The 17,453-nt window shown below is 45.9% G+C and overlaps 1 protein-coding gene across 8 annotated transcripts in view; it reads left to right on the top strand.

Annotated features, from left to right (window-relative positions):
• The window catches only part of TENM4 (teneurin transmembrane protein 4), an 801,291-nt gene that overhangs the window by 761,356 nt on the left and 22,482 nt on the right, over positions 1-17,453 (top strand). For all 8 annotated transcript variants that reach the window (XM_058306052.2, XM_058306055.2, XM_058306053.2 and 5 more), the window contains one exon: positions 13,063-13,235. In XM_058306052.2, the coding sequence (XP_058162035.1) occupies positions 13,063-13,235 (173 nt within the window). The remainder of the gene's footprint in view (positions 1-13,062; positions 13,236-17,453) is intronic.

Below are 17,453 nucleotides of genomic sequence, written 5' to 3'. Positions count from 1 at the left end.
TTCCAGACATCTGAGACTGCAGGCTATGTGACCATTAGGTAGTGACGTGGAGATGGGGAAGGAAGTAGCCCTGTTGAGTGTCAGCTACAGGGCGGAACTGCACAGAGCACTTGCAGGCGTTACTGCGTCTGATCCTCACCACAGCATTTGAAGGTGGCTCATAACTATCCGCTTGACAGAAATAGAAACTGAGGCGCAGAGAGGCTTATTCGCCCCATTGTATAGTGAGGACGTGGCAGAACAGGGATTGCAACCCGAGTCTGCTGCCGCCAGAGCTCATGCTCTTTCTGCTTCACCCCACTGCCCCCGTCACATCCCCACTGAGTGTGTTAATCTCAAATGAACTTGAATCTTTGAACCATAAATTTTTCTCAAGCTTGATCAGGCATCAGTTTCTCAGTCTCGAATTTAAAGGAAAAGGATCTATAATAGATTTTTAAGTATAATTTGCTGAAAAATGTCACAGCAATTTGTACAAAGTTCACTGGCTAAATTCTTTCCCCAAACAACGGCCTTGTTAATTATTAAAAAAAAAAAAAAAAAGACAAAGATCCAGAAAAACAGCAATTATTTTGATTAACTCATTGAAATGGAAATACACTAAATAATTCCGTTTTCCCCATTTCCCCATGGAAATCCCATATACATTATTTAGCCCATACAGGGGTTTCTTTGTTCAAGCATGTCTGTACACTCAATTAGTTCTCAAGGTCACTCCCTCGGATCCCAAACAGAGTGCTTACGCATCACTGCAACCATTATTCACAACCAGCCCTGAAATCTAAAACCATTTCCTACACCTCTACCAGAAAGGACCCTGTCCCCGCACCCTCTCTTTCCCTGATGGAAAATACAGCCGCAAGTTGATGTTTTATAATGAAGGCAAAGTTAGCACAATCACCTCTCATAAAATGGCATTTGGAATTACTCCATCACAGTACCCAGGAAAAGGAGTGTTGAACCTTATTGATGAAAACCAGAAGTAGAAGATAAAAGCCCCAAAATAAAAAGGGAAACTCACTTTTTTTGCAAAGGTACTGTATGCCAGGCTTTTTCCCATTTGATCTTCACAGCAACCTGAGATGACAGGAATTATCATCCGCATTTTCAGATAGAGAAACTGAGTCACAGGTAAAATCAGTAACTAACCTAAAATCACAAGTGAAGATGTAGCAGAGCCAGAACACAAGTCCTGGTTCTTTCACTGGTTTTTCCAGGTTCTTTGCACCTTATCTGTATAAAAGGGATTAAAGTAGTAACCATTTCCTATGGATATTCTGAGGTTCAAAATTTTAATGGAAAGCGCCGTGTCTGACTCACCATAAGTACTCAAATGATAGTAACTGTTGTTTTTATTGATTATTACAAGCAGTAGCAGTAATTGCAGAAATGCTGATTGGTTGTCAAAGGTATTACTGTGAAGAACCTAGTCAGGGGCAGACAGAAGTTGTCATTGAGGTAGAAATTACTGGTTAAGAGCAGAAGAGCAGAATCAAGTAGCAGGTCGGATCAAGGATCAAGGCATGAGCTAGGAATGGTGTCAGGTCCCTAAAACTATTGAAAACAGGTTGGAAAATGGCCTGCAGAATGAACCACGGCAAAAGGTTCAGCTCAGACTGTAAACAAAATACACATGCCAGATATCCGTTCTCCCTGATGTTAGCCGTGGACCTCAGGGGCAGGCTGGCTTCTAGACCCAAGTCTCAACAGAAATAATCCCAACCTTACTCTGTTTCAGTGCTTTTGTGAGGATCAAAAAATAATAATAATTTTGACAGTGATAATACTTGCCAACTATGAAGCTCCCCGAAAGGAAGGGTATGGTAGTATTATCATTATGGTTGTTCTTAGCAAGAATTTGGACAGATTTTGCCAATGCACCTTTGCCCTAATAAGTTCTCTACCTTTAGCTCCCTGAGAAGGTTCAGTGGATTCCAACCCAACAGCATTCCCTACCAAGGGGGGTGGGGAGGAGGTGGGAGAGACCAGCCCGTGCTTGCCTGTGTCACGGGCTCTTCCTGAAACAAGTTTTAAGTTGGCTTTACTGATCCTCACGGCAGATGAAATAATGCAGCTAACATGAACGTCACACACTCCAGAGCAGTGTGCTTTAAGAGGTCACAGCTCCTGGGGAATGCCTCAGCCTGCAGGTCTACTGGTAGGAAACCTCGAAGGAGTCTGAAATGCAGTCATCCTCTCCAACGTGTGGCATCGTAATTTCAAGTTTAGGCTCCTAGGCAGATGGAACCGGCTGGCTATTAAAATAGCCTGGTGAGCATGAGGCAGGTTGCAGAGCTGGCTTGGTGCCTGGGCGTGAGCACCTCCCTGGAGTTCCACAGGGAAAGTGGCTGTGGCCTCCCGGGGTCCCCGGCAGCAGCCCTTGTCACAGTAATGCTAACACTATTGAACACTGCAAACCTTCAGACACTAACTAATTTTCCTCTGCCTAAAGCTTCAGGCTTGCCACCTAGTAGGTATTCCATAAACATGCAGAAGGGCAGGGAGATAAAGAAGGAAAAATATGATGTAGTGGGAAAAATGCAAAACTCCAGTCCAGTTCCAGCAACATCAGTAGGCGTCTCAGCAGGAGACACAGTTCAGCTCAGACGGTTCAAATGAAGAAACTGGGCTTCCAGTTTTTGCGCAGGGAGGTAGAGAGCTGGGAAGAGCATCGCTCCCAACCTTACAGTGAAAAAGGCAGACAAATGGTGAATTTGTTGTCTTGAACTCCTTCTCTGAGGTTAGAGGGCCAACAACTGGCTCAAAGCTACGGAGAGACAGGCTCCTGCAGAGAGAAACATCATGGAAGTACCAGCTTAACTGAGGTAGATGCAACCAGACACGAGTGAGAAGAGTTCAGCTAGAGGGGCTGGCAATTTGGTAAAGGCTGAATGTTCCCTGGCAAGAGTGTGAAGCCCCTGGAGTTGGCAGAAATTGGGGGAGTCCACACGCTCTTCAGGGTTTTTCTCCGCAAGCCCCACAGGGTACACACAGAATAAAATGGGGAGAGAGTTACGAACAAACGTGTCCCTTGTGATGGGGGGAGGCGCCAAAATCTGCCTGCTGCCCCCAGATCCTTCTCACCTTTTCTCTCATATGTAAACAAAGCCTTAATCTGTGAAGAGAAGGGCAACAAACACTATCCTTCTGCTGAGAACAGTGCAGCTGAGACAAACCAAAAACAAACCATCAAAAGCAAAAACCTCTACTACCACTCCCGGGAGAGTAGCATGAATATGTAATGGACCCAGAAGTACAGCCCAAGAAGGGCAGGAGCATCGAGGAGGCCTCACTCCCAGAGCCAGGCACACATGCCTACTGAAAACTGAATTAGAGTGGACTTACTGATATTCTATTCATGAACTATTATGATTAGTAATCGAAGAAAATGTGGCGTTGGTGTGGAGAAAGTGGCCATGGTGGCTGCTGGGGCTAGGGAGTGGGAGGAAGAGATGAGATGTGGGAGCGTTTTTGGGACTTGGAGTTGTCCTGGGTGGTGCTGCAGGGACAGTTACCGGACATCGTATGTCTTCCCATGGCCCACTGGGTGGACTGTGGGAGAGTGTGGGCTATGGTGTGGACCATTGACCATGAGGTGCAGCGGTGCTCAGAGATGTACTCACCAAATGTAATGAATGTCTCATGATGATGGAGGAGGTTGTTGTTATGAGGGGAGGAGTGGGGTGAGGGGGGTGGAGGGTATATGGGGACCCCATATTTTTTAATGTAATATTAAAAAAATAAAGACAAAAAAATATATATGGGGGGGGAAGAAAACTGAGGCTGCATCAGGACAGAGAATGCCCTCACCACACCCCACTGGCAAGCTAAAAAGCTGCAGCAAGGAACTTCAGGAGACTGCTGGTGGAGGGATAAGAGAGACACAAGTGCAGAAGGAGGCCCTCCCTGAGGAGCCACACAGAGAAAAGCTGAGGCTGGAGTAGACGTTGAGGAAAAAGAAAATCCTCTGGCAAACCAGCTCCCGCCTTAAACACAAGGTATTGGTAGAGGAGTTTAAGCCTCTGGTGCCCAGAGAGCAGCCGTAACAACAACAAACTTCAAACCCAGCCCAACTCCTGACCAGATTAACCCAAACCCTCTCACTAAAGTCCTAGCAGAAGGAAAGTCCTACCCATTTTGAGGCATAAAAACTGTTACCTCGGTCTCTACTGTGCCTCACAAGTTGTCCCTCTTTCAACCAAATATATGAAAAGGCAAGGAAAAAATCACACTCCACAGAGACAAAACAATCAGCAGAACCACAGTCAGAAATGACACAGAAGTTGCCGGTGCTTGGGCGGTTTGTAGCTGCTGGAGGTGTGTGCATTGCTTTTGGTCGCGGCGTGGGCGGCCGCGGCCTCTGGGCTGGATGAACCACGCTCCTGCTGGAGGCAGGGGAGCCCACCCGGAGCCATGGCCAGTGCAGTGGTAGCAGCTGCACTTGACCGTTGCTGCTGCAGGAATGAAGCCATGAAACATATGGAACCGCAAGTAAAACAAGTTTTTAAAAGTCTCCCAAAATCTGCCTTCACTGGTGGCTGTTACAGAGGTGGGTGTGAGCCCAAAGGACAAAACAGGAGGCAGCTTTAGTACGAGGCGTAAGCCCCACTGCCAGGAAAGGAAGAATAAGAGATGCTCATCAACGAATTATGCTCTTCAATCACCCAGACCAGGGAGCACCTCCTTACTTAGCAGCCAAAGTCAACGGAGCTAAAGATTTACTAGGTCAAGCTAAAAAATGAAGTAAATATATAATGAATTTTAAGTTCATGTAAATTTATGTATATGATTACCAACTTTTTATAATAAAATGCCTCAAAGCTGTAATTTTTAAGGGAAAAAAAAAAAAGAAATGCCACAGATGTTGAAACTATCTGTCAAGGAATTAAAAATAACTACTATGAAAGACCCTAATGGGAAAAGTAAATAACATGCAAGACTAGATGGGTAATTTAAGCAGAAAAAAGAGTGGAACTATAAGGATCAAAATGCAGTGCTAGAAACGAGAAACACAATAGCAGAGATGAAGAATACCTTTAATGGACTCACTAGTAGACTTGACACAACCAAGGGAAGAAGCTAGTTCAGTAGAAATTACCCAAAATGAAACACCAAGAGGAAAACAGTGGGAAAAAAAATATGGAACTGAGCATCCAAGAGCTGTAGCAAACAGTCCAAGATACACACAGCTGGAATTCAGGAAAAGAACAGGAACAGGGCAGAAGAAATATTGGAAGGAATAATAGCCAAGAAGTATCCAAAAATAATAACAGACACCAAACCACCGATCCAAAAGCTCTGAAAATAATACTTAGAATAGATATATATATGCGCATATTCACATCCCCTTAGGCATGTCCTATTCAACTGCTGAATGCAAAAGACAGAAAAAATTTTGAATACAAGACATTAGACACAGAGGAACAAAGAATCACAGCCTACTTCTCATCAGAAACCATGCTAGCTAGAAGGCAGTGGAGTGACATCTTCAGTGCTGAAAGAAAAACAACATGTCAACTCAGAATTCTATACTCAACAAAAACATTTTGAAGGGACCTCTTACAGAGTGTGGGCTGAGAAAGGATAGCGAGGCACCCAGACACTAAAAACAGTGAATGGTCATCACCATCCCACAGGCTAAGGGCAAGGCCAGGGAGGAGGAAGGGAGAGATATTTACTGAAACCACCTTCAAGGGTGCCCCAGTGATGCAGTCTGTGGGGATTTGCCTCTCCAGGCACGGGGAAGGGCAGACAATGGATCTGAGGAGGAAAACAGAACAGTCAGCACAGGCACTCCCTGGCTTTGTGGCACTGCACGTGGAGTATACAGAGCCAGGCCTCAGGCCCTGAATCCTAAGCACTTTTTCCCAGATTCACTGGCTCAAGTATCACATCAGAGAGAAGCAGACTTGGCCCAGTGGTTAGAGCATCCGCCTACCACATGGGAGGTCTGCGGTTCAAACCCCGGGCCTCCTTGACCCGTGTGCAGCTGGCCCATGCGCAGTGCATTGATGCGTGCAAGGAGTACCCTGCAACATAGGGGTGTCCCCCACATAGGGGAGCCCCACACACAAGAAGTGCGCCCCCGTAAGGAGAGCCACCCAGTGCAAAAGAAAGTGCAGCCTGCCCAGGAGTGGCACCGCACACACGGAGAGCTGACACAACAAGATGACACAACAAAAAGAAACACAGATTCCTGGTGCCACTGATAAGGATAGAAGCTGTCACAGAAGAACACACAGCAAGTGGACACAGAGAGCAGACAATTGGGCTGGGGAAGGGGAGAGAAATAAATAAATCAATCTTTAAAAAAAAAAGTATCACATCAGAGAGAGAAAAGGCCTACAGAAGTAGGGTGACCAGATCTCGGACATCCTGAAGCGTACAACTCATTGTTGGCACTTAATTCTATAGACAATGGGCAATCACCACACGTTTTTATTGCAGAGCCAGGAAGTACCCTGGCTCTGACACAGTTTTGGAGTAGCTAATGACACAGTGATGCCAGCTCCTACCGTGCCCTATGGCCAAGGGAATACTGGTGTGTCCATGAGCTGTGGACTCTACTCACAGGGGATGCAGAGTTCATTTCTTCCTATGGCTGATGGCAGTGATTGAAACAAAGATGAAAGTCATAAAAATCAAATCTTTATTTTCTGACCAAAAGAGTTTATGATCAGAGAGGCAATCCGGCATTTTCCTCACCAGCTGTTCATGTTAAGTGGCCCGAGAAGAAGTATTGAGTGTAAAGAAGAAAGCCTTGCAGTGTGTGGGAATATACCCTTTAGCAGTCCTCTTCTGAGAGCCACATTCACAGCAACTGTATGAATCTTTTATGTGTTTTCCTTCACTGTGCTCAAAGATGCTTTGAAAAAATCGAGTGAAGAAAAGTCAGTGGAAGGGAATAACGAAAAGCCCATCATCTGGCCATCTCTATCGTAGCCCTCAAATGGGAGCTCAGCAGTGCTACAAAGTCAATTGCAATGGTGGCACCTTGAAGAGAAAACTGTCAGTCTGCTTGACCCACTTGAGATTTCTAAAGTTTTTTCTTCAACACAGTGACAGACACCAACGTTTTGAATTGAAACAGCACCATTTTTATGGGAAGCTTGATGAAAGAACACAGACATGAAGGTCAAACTGACCTGGATTTGAATCTGTATTTCTCCACTGGCTCTGTGATCTTAGACAAATGACTTATCCTTTCTGAGCCTCAGTTTTTCACCATTTGTGAAATGATAATAATAATGCCTACCTCAAAAGGCTGCTGACGAGCAGGGTACTTGGCACCCAAGAGGTACCCTGTGAATATTAGTGAGCGTTTCCTTCATCACATGGGGTGGGGAGGTAAAAGGAGTGGAGTTCTTTGTTATTTTCAGTCCATGTCTTGATGAAACAACAATAATATCCACGGTTTACCTATTTATTTATGCATTCAATAAATACGTATTGAGACTGTCTACATGCTGAGTACTCCTCTAGCACTGAGAATATAGACAAAATCCCCATCCTCATGGTGCTTATAGGCAAGAAAGAAAGTAGACCAGTAAGCCAATAAAGAAGATAAGTAAGTGAAGACAATAAAATAGGACAATGTGATGGAGAGAGTGGGGCCTATCTATTTTAGAAAGGGTGGTGATGGAACACCTTGCTCTAGTGATAACATCTGAGCTGAACTTGAATACCAAGATCAGAGAGAAGATCAGTGAGTGCAACACACCAAGCATGGAGCGAGCTGGATGTGTTTGGGGAACAGAAGCAGATGTAGAAGAATGGAGGAGATAGAGAGGGACAGGGTTCAGAGTGACACGGGAAGAGCCAGGAAGGAGTTTGGTCATTCCACCGATATTCACTCATGCTACCGAGCATCTGTCTAGGCTAGGCACTTCTGACTCTTGGGCTATACGAGTGACCACCACAAAGTCCCTGCCCTCAGGGAGCTGACATTCAGCCACACGGGGCTTTGCAGGCCCTGGTAAAAAGCTGGGGTCCCATTTTAAATGGTTGCCCCCCTTTAATCTTCCCACAGGTTCTGTGAAATGGGTATTTTCATCCTCCTTCTATAGAGAGGAAAACAGAGGCTCACAGAAGTTATGTACCTGCCTGAAATAAAATCCTTTGTGATGGGGGCTTGAATGAAAAAGTCAGCAGGAGGAAAACAGAACTGAGTCCGTGGCACTGCTGAGGCTCGCATTGCTGCCAAGTGGAAGAGCCTCCGTCCAAAGCCTGAACGGCCTGGCCCCAAGCGCCTCCTCATCCCAACCTGTTCCTTTCACTCCCCTTGGTTGGAAAGAAAGATGATTTGCTAGTGCTTTGTGTATTCCCATTGTTAAGAAAAGCCCTAACAGATGTAAGTAAGCCGTTGTCCAGAAGGCAGCCAGTAACGGGGCAGGGGTTTGAAGCAGCCACTTGGAGCCCAGGCAGAGAGCTCTCCCTGCAAGCCCACCCCCTGCTGGGTGGGCGCTGGCTCCCTTCCCTTAGCAGGTCTGTAGCAGGGGTTGAAAGGTTCACGGAGGGGACCCACAGGGCACAGGCGTTCAGGGGCCACAGGATGGGCAGCTCCAGTTCTTCCCAGGCAAAGTCAGAAGCAGCGGTGTTTGTGATGGGATAATCACAGGTATTGATCAAGCGGCAGATGGACCCACTGGTGTTTCTCAAGCTCCGGAAGGCACCGAAATGAATGTAAAAGAGACAAGAAAATTTTATAAATTGGTTGTTCTATTGGATGTTCATTTAATTAAGACATTCAGCCCTTCTAATAGAAAATGTGAGGAGTGGAAATTACTGTTTTTTGGCCGTCTCCTCTAAAATGAAAGCCAGATCTTGAAGGCATGGGGCCTTTTCATTGTATCTTCTCCGGGATCAATTTAATTATGTATTATAGGCTACCTTCAGAAATAATTACAATTGTCTGCGTTTCTGCAAAGCCTCTTTCTGTCGAGGAGACTGGTACTCTGGGGAGATTCCTATGGAGATTGCTGAAGGATCATTTCATGAGAGTGGTTGTTTCCGTATTTGTGCACTCAGCAGATGTTTACCATGCCCCTACTGTGTGTTGAGCGTCTGTCAAGTGCTGCAAGTGGTAGCGTGTGAATGGATGGTGGCCTGTCTTCTGTGGAGCAGGAAAGAGACCTCCCATGTTCAATCACACATTTCGTTTTTCCACCAAGATCTCCTGCCTGTCTTCTCCCTGCCAGTCCCAGTGCTGGGGAAGCAGAGGTGAGCTGAATGCCAGTCCTGCAGCTCACACTGCTGGCAGATGGTGGGAGCTGGGTGGTGTGAATCCAGATTCACACCCCAGCTGTGCGGCTGCAAAGGCCTGTCTCTGACTTCAAGCGCTCACAGTCTGAAGAGGAAGACGACCGATACACCAGCTATTACAATGCCCTGGAATAGAGCATGGTGTGATAGAGCAGTGCAGAGGCTGTCGTTGGGAGAAGAGCCCCAGGAGTCCAAAGACGGCTTTAGGGGTGACATTTGAGCAAGGCCTGATGAGGAGTGGTATTGAGGTAGCACCTGACCTCTAATCAATAAACTCTCTATTCCTATCTTTAAGACTCCAAAACTGCTTCTTAAGTATCATGCGTTCTATAACAAAACCTCATGTATCCGGCTACGTCAGGAAATTAGATTGTCTGAGTAAGTAAGCTCACTAGAAAAGAGCAGTGTGTGGACAAAAGGTGCTCACAGAATCCGACTGGAGCAGCAAGCCAGGCACAGGAAACCGCTGGCCTGAAGCAGGTCCTCCTGCTGATTCAAAAGATGGACCAGGATCTGAGAACACTCAGAATGATCTTGAACCATAGGTACAGTTTAAACGACCAGTTTCTGGGATCTTGATTTTTGGCTCAGAAATTAAGGAACCCAAGTAATATTTTACTGAAAAGGCCAGAAAATTGTCATTGGTAGCTTGTCTAATCAATGAAATTCTCCCATCAGTGTCAGTCATTTAAAAGGTTTTTCTTCCCCAACGATGGCCATACTCGTGAGCTCCCTGTATGTGGCATGATAATATTATTTGGATTGTCATAGCACTTTTCTAATTATGAAAATAATCCACTTTAATCATAGAAAGTTTTGAAAGTATAAAATACATGTTTCGGTTCCTAGCTGCTAAAACAAATACCATGCAGTGGGTTGGATTAAATGCCAGGTGGTTGGTGGTCCACGGCTTTGAGGCTAGGAGAAGTCCAGCCCTGGGGCCTCAGCGAGGTGATGCCTGCTCCCAGGAGACTGGCGTTCTGGGCCTGGCACCAGCAATCATTGGTCCTTGGCTTTTCTGTCACATGACAGTGAACATGGCTGCATCTTCTTTCTTTTCCTGGGCCCACTGACTTTCTTGCTTCCGACTGCCCTTCATGGCTTCTCTCTGACTTTCACTCTACTTATAAAAGACTGCAGGAATCCAGATTAAATCCCAACCTGATTCATTTGGGCCACACCTTGACCAAAGAAACACTCTGAAGAGATATTAAAATTGGCCCACATATATCAGAATGCAGACCAAGAACACGTCCAAACTGGGGTCCACAATTCAAACCACCACAGTATAAAATTAAGGAATTAAAACCACCACTCCTTACAGGTGGTTTTAATTTCTCAAACAGTTGGATGCTCAAGCAGTTGGATGGTCACCTCCCACATGGGAGGTCCCGGGTTCAGTTTCCAGTGCCTTCTAAAGAAGATGAGCAGATGCAACGAGCAGACACAACAGACAGACACAATGAGCAGGGAGCAGATGTGGCCCAAGCAGTTGGGCAGCAGCCTCCACATGGGAGATCCTAGGTTCGGTTCCTGGTGCCTCCTGAAGAAGATGAGCAGACACACCAAGCAGACAATGATCAGACAATGAGCAGACACATAAGGGAGCTATCTCATGAGTCACCTCCCAGAGATAACCACTGTAAACATTTTTGTGAACTTCTTTCTTATTTAAATACCCAGCAGCCATAAAGGATTAAAAAGAATGTCAGACTCTTAAAGTAAAAAGGAGCAGAGCTCTGGGAAGTATTCCCCAGGTGAGAGAGGCCTAACAACAAGGCTCTAGGTTTTTACCTCGAGACTCACCCTTCTTCCCAGGAACAGTCTCAGAATTACTTCCTTACCCAGCTCCAGGGGACACTGCAGACCCTTTAGTCCTCCAGGCAGGTTTGAACCCACACCCTCCCCCTCCTCTAGGCCAGAGTGTCTCAGTATTAAGGAAGAAAAGCCAGAAGTCATGACAGGAAGCAGGCTTTCCAGGCTCCTGTAGGAGAGCCTGAAAGGCTGGTCCAGCCCCAAGCCTTGTCCTGCCATCCCACGCCTAAGGTCGTTTGGTAGCAGTCACTGCACTGCCTGCCATCCCAGACAGGGTTTCCTTCCTCTTCTTCAGACTCCAGCAACAGATTCAACTTTCCAAAGCCCATTGGCCCTTCCTCCAGGTCTCGGGCTAAGGACCCAGCTGATTCTTTCCAAAGACCTTGACCAGTGCCTCCTCCGTGGCAGGCAGCAGGGGGACTCTGACCATTCAGCGTAAGTGCCATGATCAGAACCAGGCACAGGTGCAGAGAGACTTGGCAAACAGCAGTATCCGTGCCAGTTCCCAAGTCTGACCTTGAGCAGAAAATTGCTCAGCTAAGTCCTGCCTAGACTCACCTCCGTGTCTCCCCCAAAACCCCAAAAGCCGCAGGACCCAGGAGTCCCAGCTGGAACCCAGAGTCCAGGCAAAGGAATTAGGGAAGAGCCAGGACGGAGCTGAACTTGAGCAGTCTGACCTTTCACTTCACCATTTGTTAAAATGCTCAGGTGCCCAGAGGCTATCTTCACCCCCAAGAGGAGTTAAAAAGGTCCCAGGAGGGAAACCCAAAGGACATGGGGAGATACACACAGCTGGACCCATGCTGCAACCTCGAGCTTGAGCAGAAATCAGAAGTACTGGACACCTTGATGAAGAGCATTTTACCATTCACACACAAGTGCAAGAATGCTATTTAGGCCTGACTTTTTTACACCTCAACTGCCCCTAATTAAAAATAATAATTACACTGTTAATTGCCCTCTCCCTGCCATCTCCCAACCACATATGCCTGCCACAGAAAGGAACAGGAACTTGGAATTGGTTAGAAAGGTTCTCTGAAGACAGAGAGGCAGATGGTGCCTTGTAAATATTGAGGTGTGAGTTTGAATTGAGACTCAAATACACTTAATAGCTGTGTGACCTTGAGCGAGTGACTTTACTTTTCTGAGCCTCAGTTTCCTCTTGGGTGAAATGGAGTCTAGTTGTGAGGATTAAAGGAGAGAATGTATGGGAAGCAACTTACACCATGCCTAGTACATTGTAGGTGTTCAGTAATGGTAGGTATTACTTTTATTATTGTCAGGAGAATAAGGAAGAGAATTAAAATACACTAATAATGCTTCAGAGAGACCACAGCAGAACAAAGCTGTGCATTCTGAGAGTGGCAGATACATAGCTGCTCAGTGCAAGATATGAAATCGTAGATGGGAAGAGGTCTAACCTGCTTATGGGGTAGATTTGAATTCAGAGTTCCCTTCTCCCTGGTCTGTAGCATCCTAGGAAGCTCCTGAGAAATAGTTCCCCATCTTTCATGTTGTTCAGGGAAAACCTGTATAACCAGTTCTTGAGGGTTTCAAAGAGGGTATTCAGATGTCAGTGTTGACTACGTCATGTCTGTGGAGTTCCCCAGCTTTGAGCCCTGGGGCGGACCTCTTGTCGAGGCCACCACTGTGCGTGAATATTCATTTATAGTTACTAGCCACTTTCACATGCTCTCCACAGCTACAGAACGAGTTGGAGTTGGTCAGGGCTTGTCATCTTCATTTTCTGGCTTAGGAAGACTCAGAGAGGCAAATCATTTGCCTGCAGTCTGATTTCAGCAGGTGGTAGCTTATCCTGAAAACTATGTGGTAAGCCCTGGGCAAGGCGATATGGGAGACATGGAAATGTCCCTAACTGGAAAGCGAAGTGGAACATGCAGAGCTATGGCATGGGGTAGAACGTGCCAGCTTCCAGCTCTAGCACCAATATATTTCCGTTACTCAGTGCCACCCCTTGGTTTTCAGATACGACAGCTTTGGCCGCCTGACAAATGTGACCTTCCCTACCGGCCAGGTGAGCAGTTTCCGAAGTGATACAGACAGCTCGGTGCATGTCCAGGTAGAGACCTCCAGCAAGGATGATGTCACCATAACTACCAACCTGTCTGCCTCAGGTGCCTTCTATACACTGCTGCAAGGTAAGGCAGGTGGGGGCCCAGGGACTGTAGGCAGGGATGTGGGGAGACCTTCGTGAAGCAGGATGACACAAGAAACAGGCTGCTTCTGGAGCTGAAGGAAATTCACTCTCTATCGCCACCTAATTTGCAAAACACACACCAGCCAGAGTCCTGTAAATGCTCTCCCAGAAGCTTCTCCTGTCTCATTGTCCCATCTATTATCATCAGAACAAAGGGTTCTACCTTTATCCATTAGCTGCTAAGCCAGGTGACCTCATTATTCTGCCATTCTAGTGGCACTCAGATTAAAGACTTACTTTCATGCTGGTGGCGGGGACAAAGGACAAGAATAATTACACCTAATTATGAAAGTCATTTGGGCCTGGAGAAGGCCTTCCTAAAGCACAGATAAGAACAGTTTGTGCCTGTGCTCAGATTCCACAGAAAAAAGACCTTCTTTTCCCTGCAAACATCAAATAAATCCTGATATGGGTTGATCGCCCAGTCTCAGTAAATCACAGTGATGAAATCTGGCTGCGAATCTTCAGCTCTGTTTTCACGGGATGTGATGCCCTAGCCTGGGCCTTGCCACTTTTTTGGGTTTAATAAGTATGTATATATTGAAAAGTGAACCATCACTAGGGAAAGCCGTGCCAGCTTTTTTCCTAGCCGCCTGATAGCTGTTGGCACTCCCAAAGGCTTGAACACGAAGTAGTAAAAAGCCTTGGGCTGGAAGACAGAAGGTCTGAGTTCTAGTCCTGGCTCTGTCATCACATCACATTGTGACTTTGGACAAATTGCCTCCCCACTCTGGCCCTCGGTTTCCTTCTCTGGGAAAAGAAAGCCACTTGCAGCCATGTTGAATAGTGTGGGATCATGCAAAGAGCACAGGTTCTGGAGTAGACAGACCTGTCCCCATGCCTACTGGTGCCAGATCCCACCTGTGTGAATCATGTGGAGTCACTCTTCTCTGATCCTCAGGTCCTGGGTCTGAGAAGTGGGGCCAAATTAGAATAGCTGCGTCTTAGGGTTGTTCAGATGGTTCATGTCAAGTGAGTACATGTTTATGTAAAAAAGTGTATACATGTTCGTGTAAGCACACGTAAAGTGATTAGCATGTACCTGGCACAGAGTATTGCTCAGTAAATGCTTGGATTAATTAACTGACAGAGAGCTTGTTTAACAAATGCCTGGGTATTTTTATAGCTTTACTTTCATTCCCATGTGTAGCCCAATGCCTTTAAAAGAGCTTTAAGAACAATAGCAGTTCTCAAAGAAAGAGGACCCAAGCCCTGGAACCCCTTCCCAGCCAAGTACCTTGAGTAGCGGGCTGGGGTGTACCCCGGATATTTATTCTTTGTCTGGGTTATTGCCAAGACAAGGTACCAATTCAGATTCTGCCTGACCAAGGGCAACAGCAGCTCTGATTGCTGCACCTACCGTCCTTCAGGCCTGTTTTCTTTCCTGGGGTGAAGAACCATTTCATCAAACACTCCATACTGCTAAGGTATTTTTCTCAAAGCCTGATGCAGCCTTTCTTACATTTGGTGACTTTTTAAAATTTTACTTCAAAAGTGCTGTTTTCTCCTCATTTTAAAGTGCACCATCAATTTAATAACAGCTTTTCAAGTGAGGGGAAAGAACCATACTGCCCTAAACGTATGCATGGGTTGTAAGACACATTCCAATTTCAGGAGCATTGACTGGTGACAAGAAAAAGTATATCCTGGAATCCAAGAAACATGGTACCAGTTTTTCCTGTTTGGTACCTCTTCCAAGCGCCCTTTCCTTCTTGCATACCAGACTCGATACTCAGTTTCACAGGCGCCTCAGTAGGGTCTTTGTGAAAAGCTCTTTGGGTTTCATCTTATTTCTGAGATACAGAAAGAAATAAGCAGCTACTAATGAGCAGCAGCCTTGGAAAGTCACAGCCCACAGTAAATGGGGATGCTGGAGCCAGGGCCTCTGCAGGGGCCATTGCAGCCCGTCAACAGTAATGCACGGATGTGGATTCAGTGAGGAGCACCTGTCGAAGACAAATTGGCACAGGCTTTTTCTCTGCTCAAAGGAAGAAAAATACAGATTTGTCAGTGAATAAGGCAGAGCAGATTTGAGGTAAAATTTACAATTGTGTGTGAGAAAGAGAGAAGTGGACGGGGAACGGACTGGGAGAGAGAAGAGCAGATGTGATGGCCTCCTAGCCTGGAAGATGGATACAAAAAGTGCGTGGCAAAGCCTGGAACACGTTTAGTTCAATCCAGCAAATGATTACGGAGCATATGCAATAATAACAATAGTGAAAGCTAACGTTTTAGGGCGCTTAGTAAGTGCAAAGCCTGTTTTCAGTGTTTTCCATTCTTGCTCCTATTTCTAATCCACACTACACTCCTCTGAGGTTGATAGTATTAATATCGCCATTTTCCAGAAGACAGCACTGAGGCTCAGAGAGGTCAAGCAGCTTGCCTGAAGTCTCACACCTAGTAGGGTAGCGGGCCCCAGACCAATGGGCTCTTGAGCCCACTCTCTTGACCACTCATCTGAAGGCAATGGAGAGCAATTGTAGGGCCATGATCAGTACTAGAGAAGTACCGTGAAATGGGGGTGGTGCAGATAGAGGAGACAACAAGAGACATACGTGACAGTGGCCAGCACGGGGCACTTAAAACCAGTAGTAGCTCACAGTCACATAACAGTCACAGCGTGCCAGGTACTGTCCTCCGCTCTTCATACTCGCCAGCTCACTTAATCCTCACGCATCTCTGTGAGGTAAGGCTACAGTTATTATCTCCAGTTTACAGAGAAGAAACAGGGCCACGAGAGGTTAAAGAATTTGCCCGGGACCTGCAGCAAGAGTGTGGCGGAGCTGGGACTTGAACTCAGACCGCCCGGCTCCAGAACCCACGCTTTAATCTCAGTGCAGTGGCGCCTCTCAGCGCAAGCACTTAAGATATTTGAGAATTCTTTCGTTAATAGGGTGGTGCACCCCATACCCTTCAGCTGCAGGGTCGCTGATGAGGCCCAAATAGAGGCTGAGGGGGAGTGTCAGAGAGGGGGGTGTGTTCACTCTGACCTAAGGAACAGGGGAGACTTCTGGAAGGGGTGACACTCGAGCAAAGCCTTGAGGGAGGACTTGGGGTAGCATTTAGAGACGATAGGGGCCGTACAGTCAGAGGGGACAGCTGAGGAAAGTTCAGAGCAGACTCAGAAACACTTTCCATTTTTTAGAAAAAGCTTAGTGTGCATTTTCAGCGGAGATTTACCTTTTTCCCTCCAGCTAAAGAGCCAAATTAAAATATTTTCATCAGATTTAAAATGTGAAAATCAGATCTGTTTTTCATCATTGCCATATAATTGATTCTACCAGGTGATTTGGACTTTGGTAGATAGTAGTTATTTTCCACCTTGTTTTAAGAACATTGTTCGTTAGCATTTATCAAGGCCTCTAAAAAAATGTTCAAGTGTTAATGAGGATGTGAGGAAATTGGACCTCTCCTACGTTGCTGGTGGGAATGTAAAATGGTGCAGTCACTCTGAAAAACAGCCTGGCAGTTCCTCAAAAAGGTAAGCATAGGATTACCACAGGAGAGCTGCTGTCTTATATACCCAAGAGAACTGAAAACCTGTGTCCTCGTAAGAACTTACATACAAATCTTCATGGCAGCACTATTCACAATAGCCAACATGTAAAAACAACTCAGATGTCTACGATAAATGGATAAAGAAGATGTGGTATATCCATACAATGGATACATGCTACTACATGTATGAACTTGAAGACATTATGCTAGGTGAAAGAAGCCAGATGCAAAGAATGACATGTTTTATGGTTCTGTTTTTATGAAATGTCCAGAACAGGCAATTCCACAGAGACAGAAGGTAGACTAGAGGTTGGCCAGGCCTAGGGGAGCACAGATGGGAAATGACAGCTAACGGGTATGGGGTTTCTGCTTAGGGTAATGAAAACATCCTGGGATTCGAAAGTGGTGACGGTTGCACAACCTTACAACTATCCCAAAGTCCACTGAATTGTACACTTCAGCATGGTGGATTTTATTATATGTGGGTGAGATCTCAATTTTTAAATTACTTTTTTTTAAAAGGAATGGTTATGAAAAATATTTAATGATGTGTAAAATATTCTCTAAGCAACTATTTTAAACTATGTATGAGTATATTAGAGAATGTCCGAGAAGATAGGATATATACCAAAATTTTTACACTGGTTTTCTCTGGATATCG

This window comes from Dasypus novemcinctus, chromosome 10 (assembly GCF_030445035.2).
Source record: "Dasypus novemcinctus isolate mDasNov1 chromosome 10, mDasNov1.1.hap2, whole genome shotgun sequence".
NCBI lineage: Eukaryota > Metazoa > Chordata > Mammalia > Cingulata > Dasypodidae > Dasypus > Dasypus novemcinctus.
The sequence above is the reverse complement of the archived record's forward strand: the minus strand, read 5'-3'. Positions and strand labels throughout refer to the sequence as shown.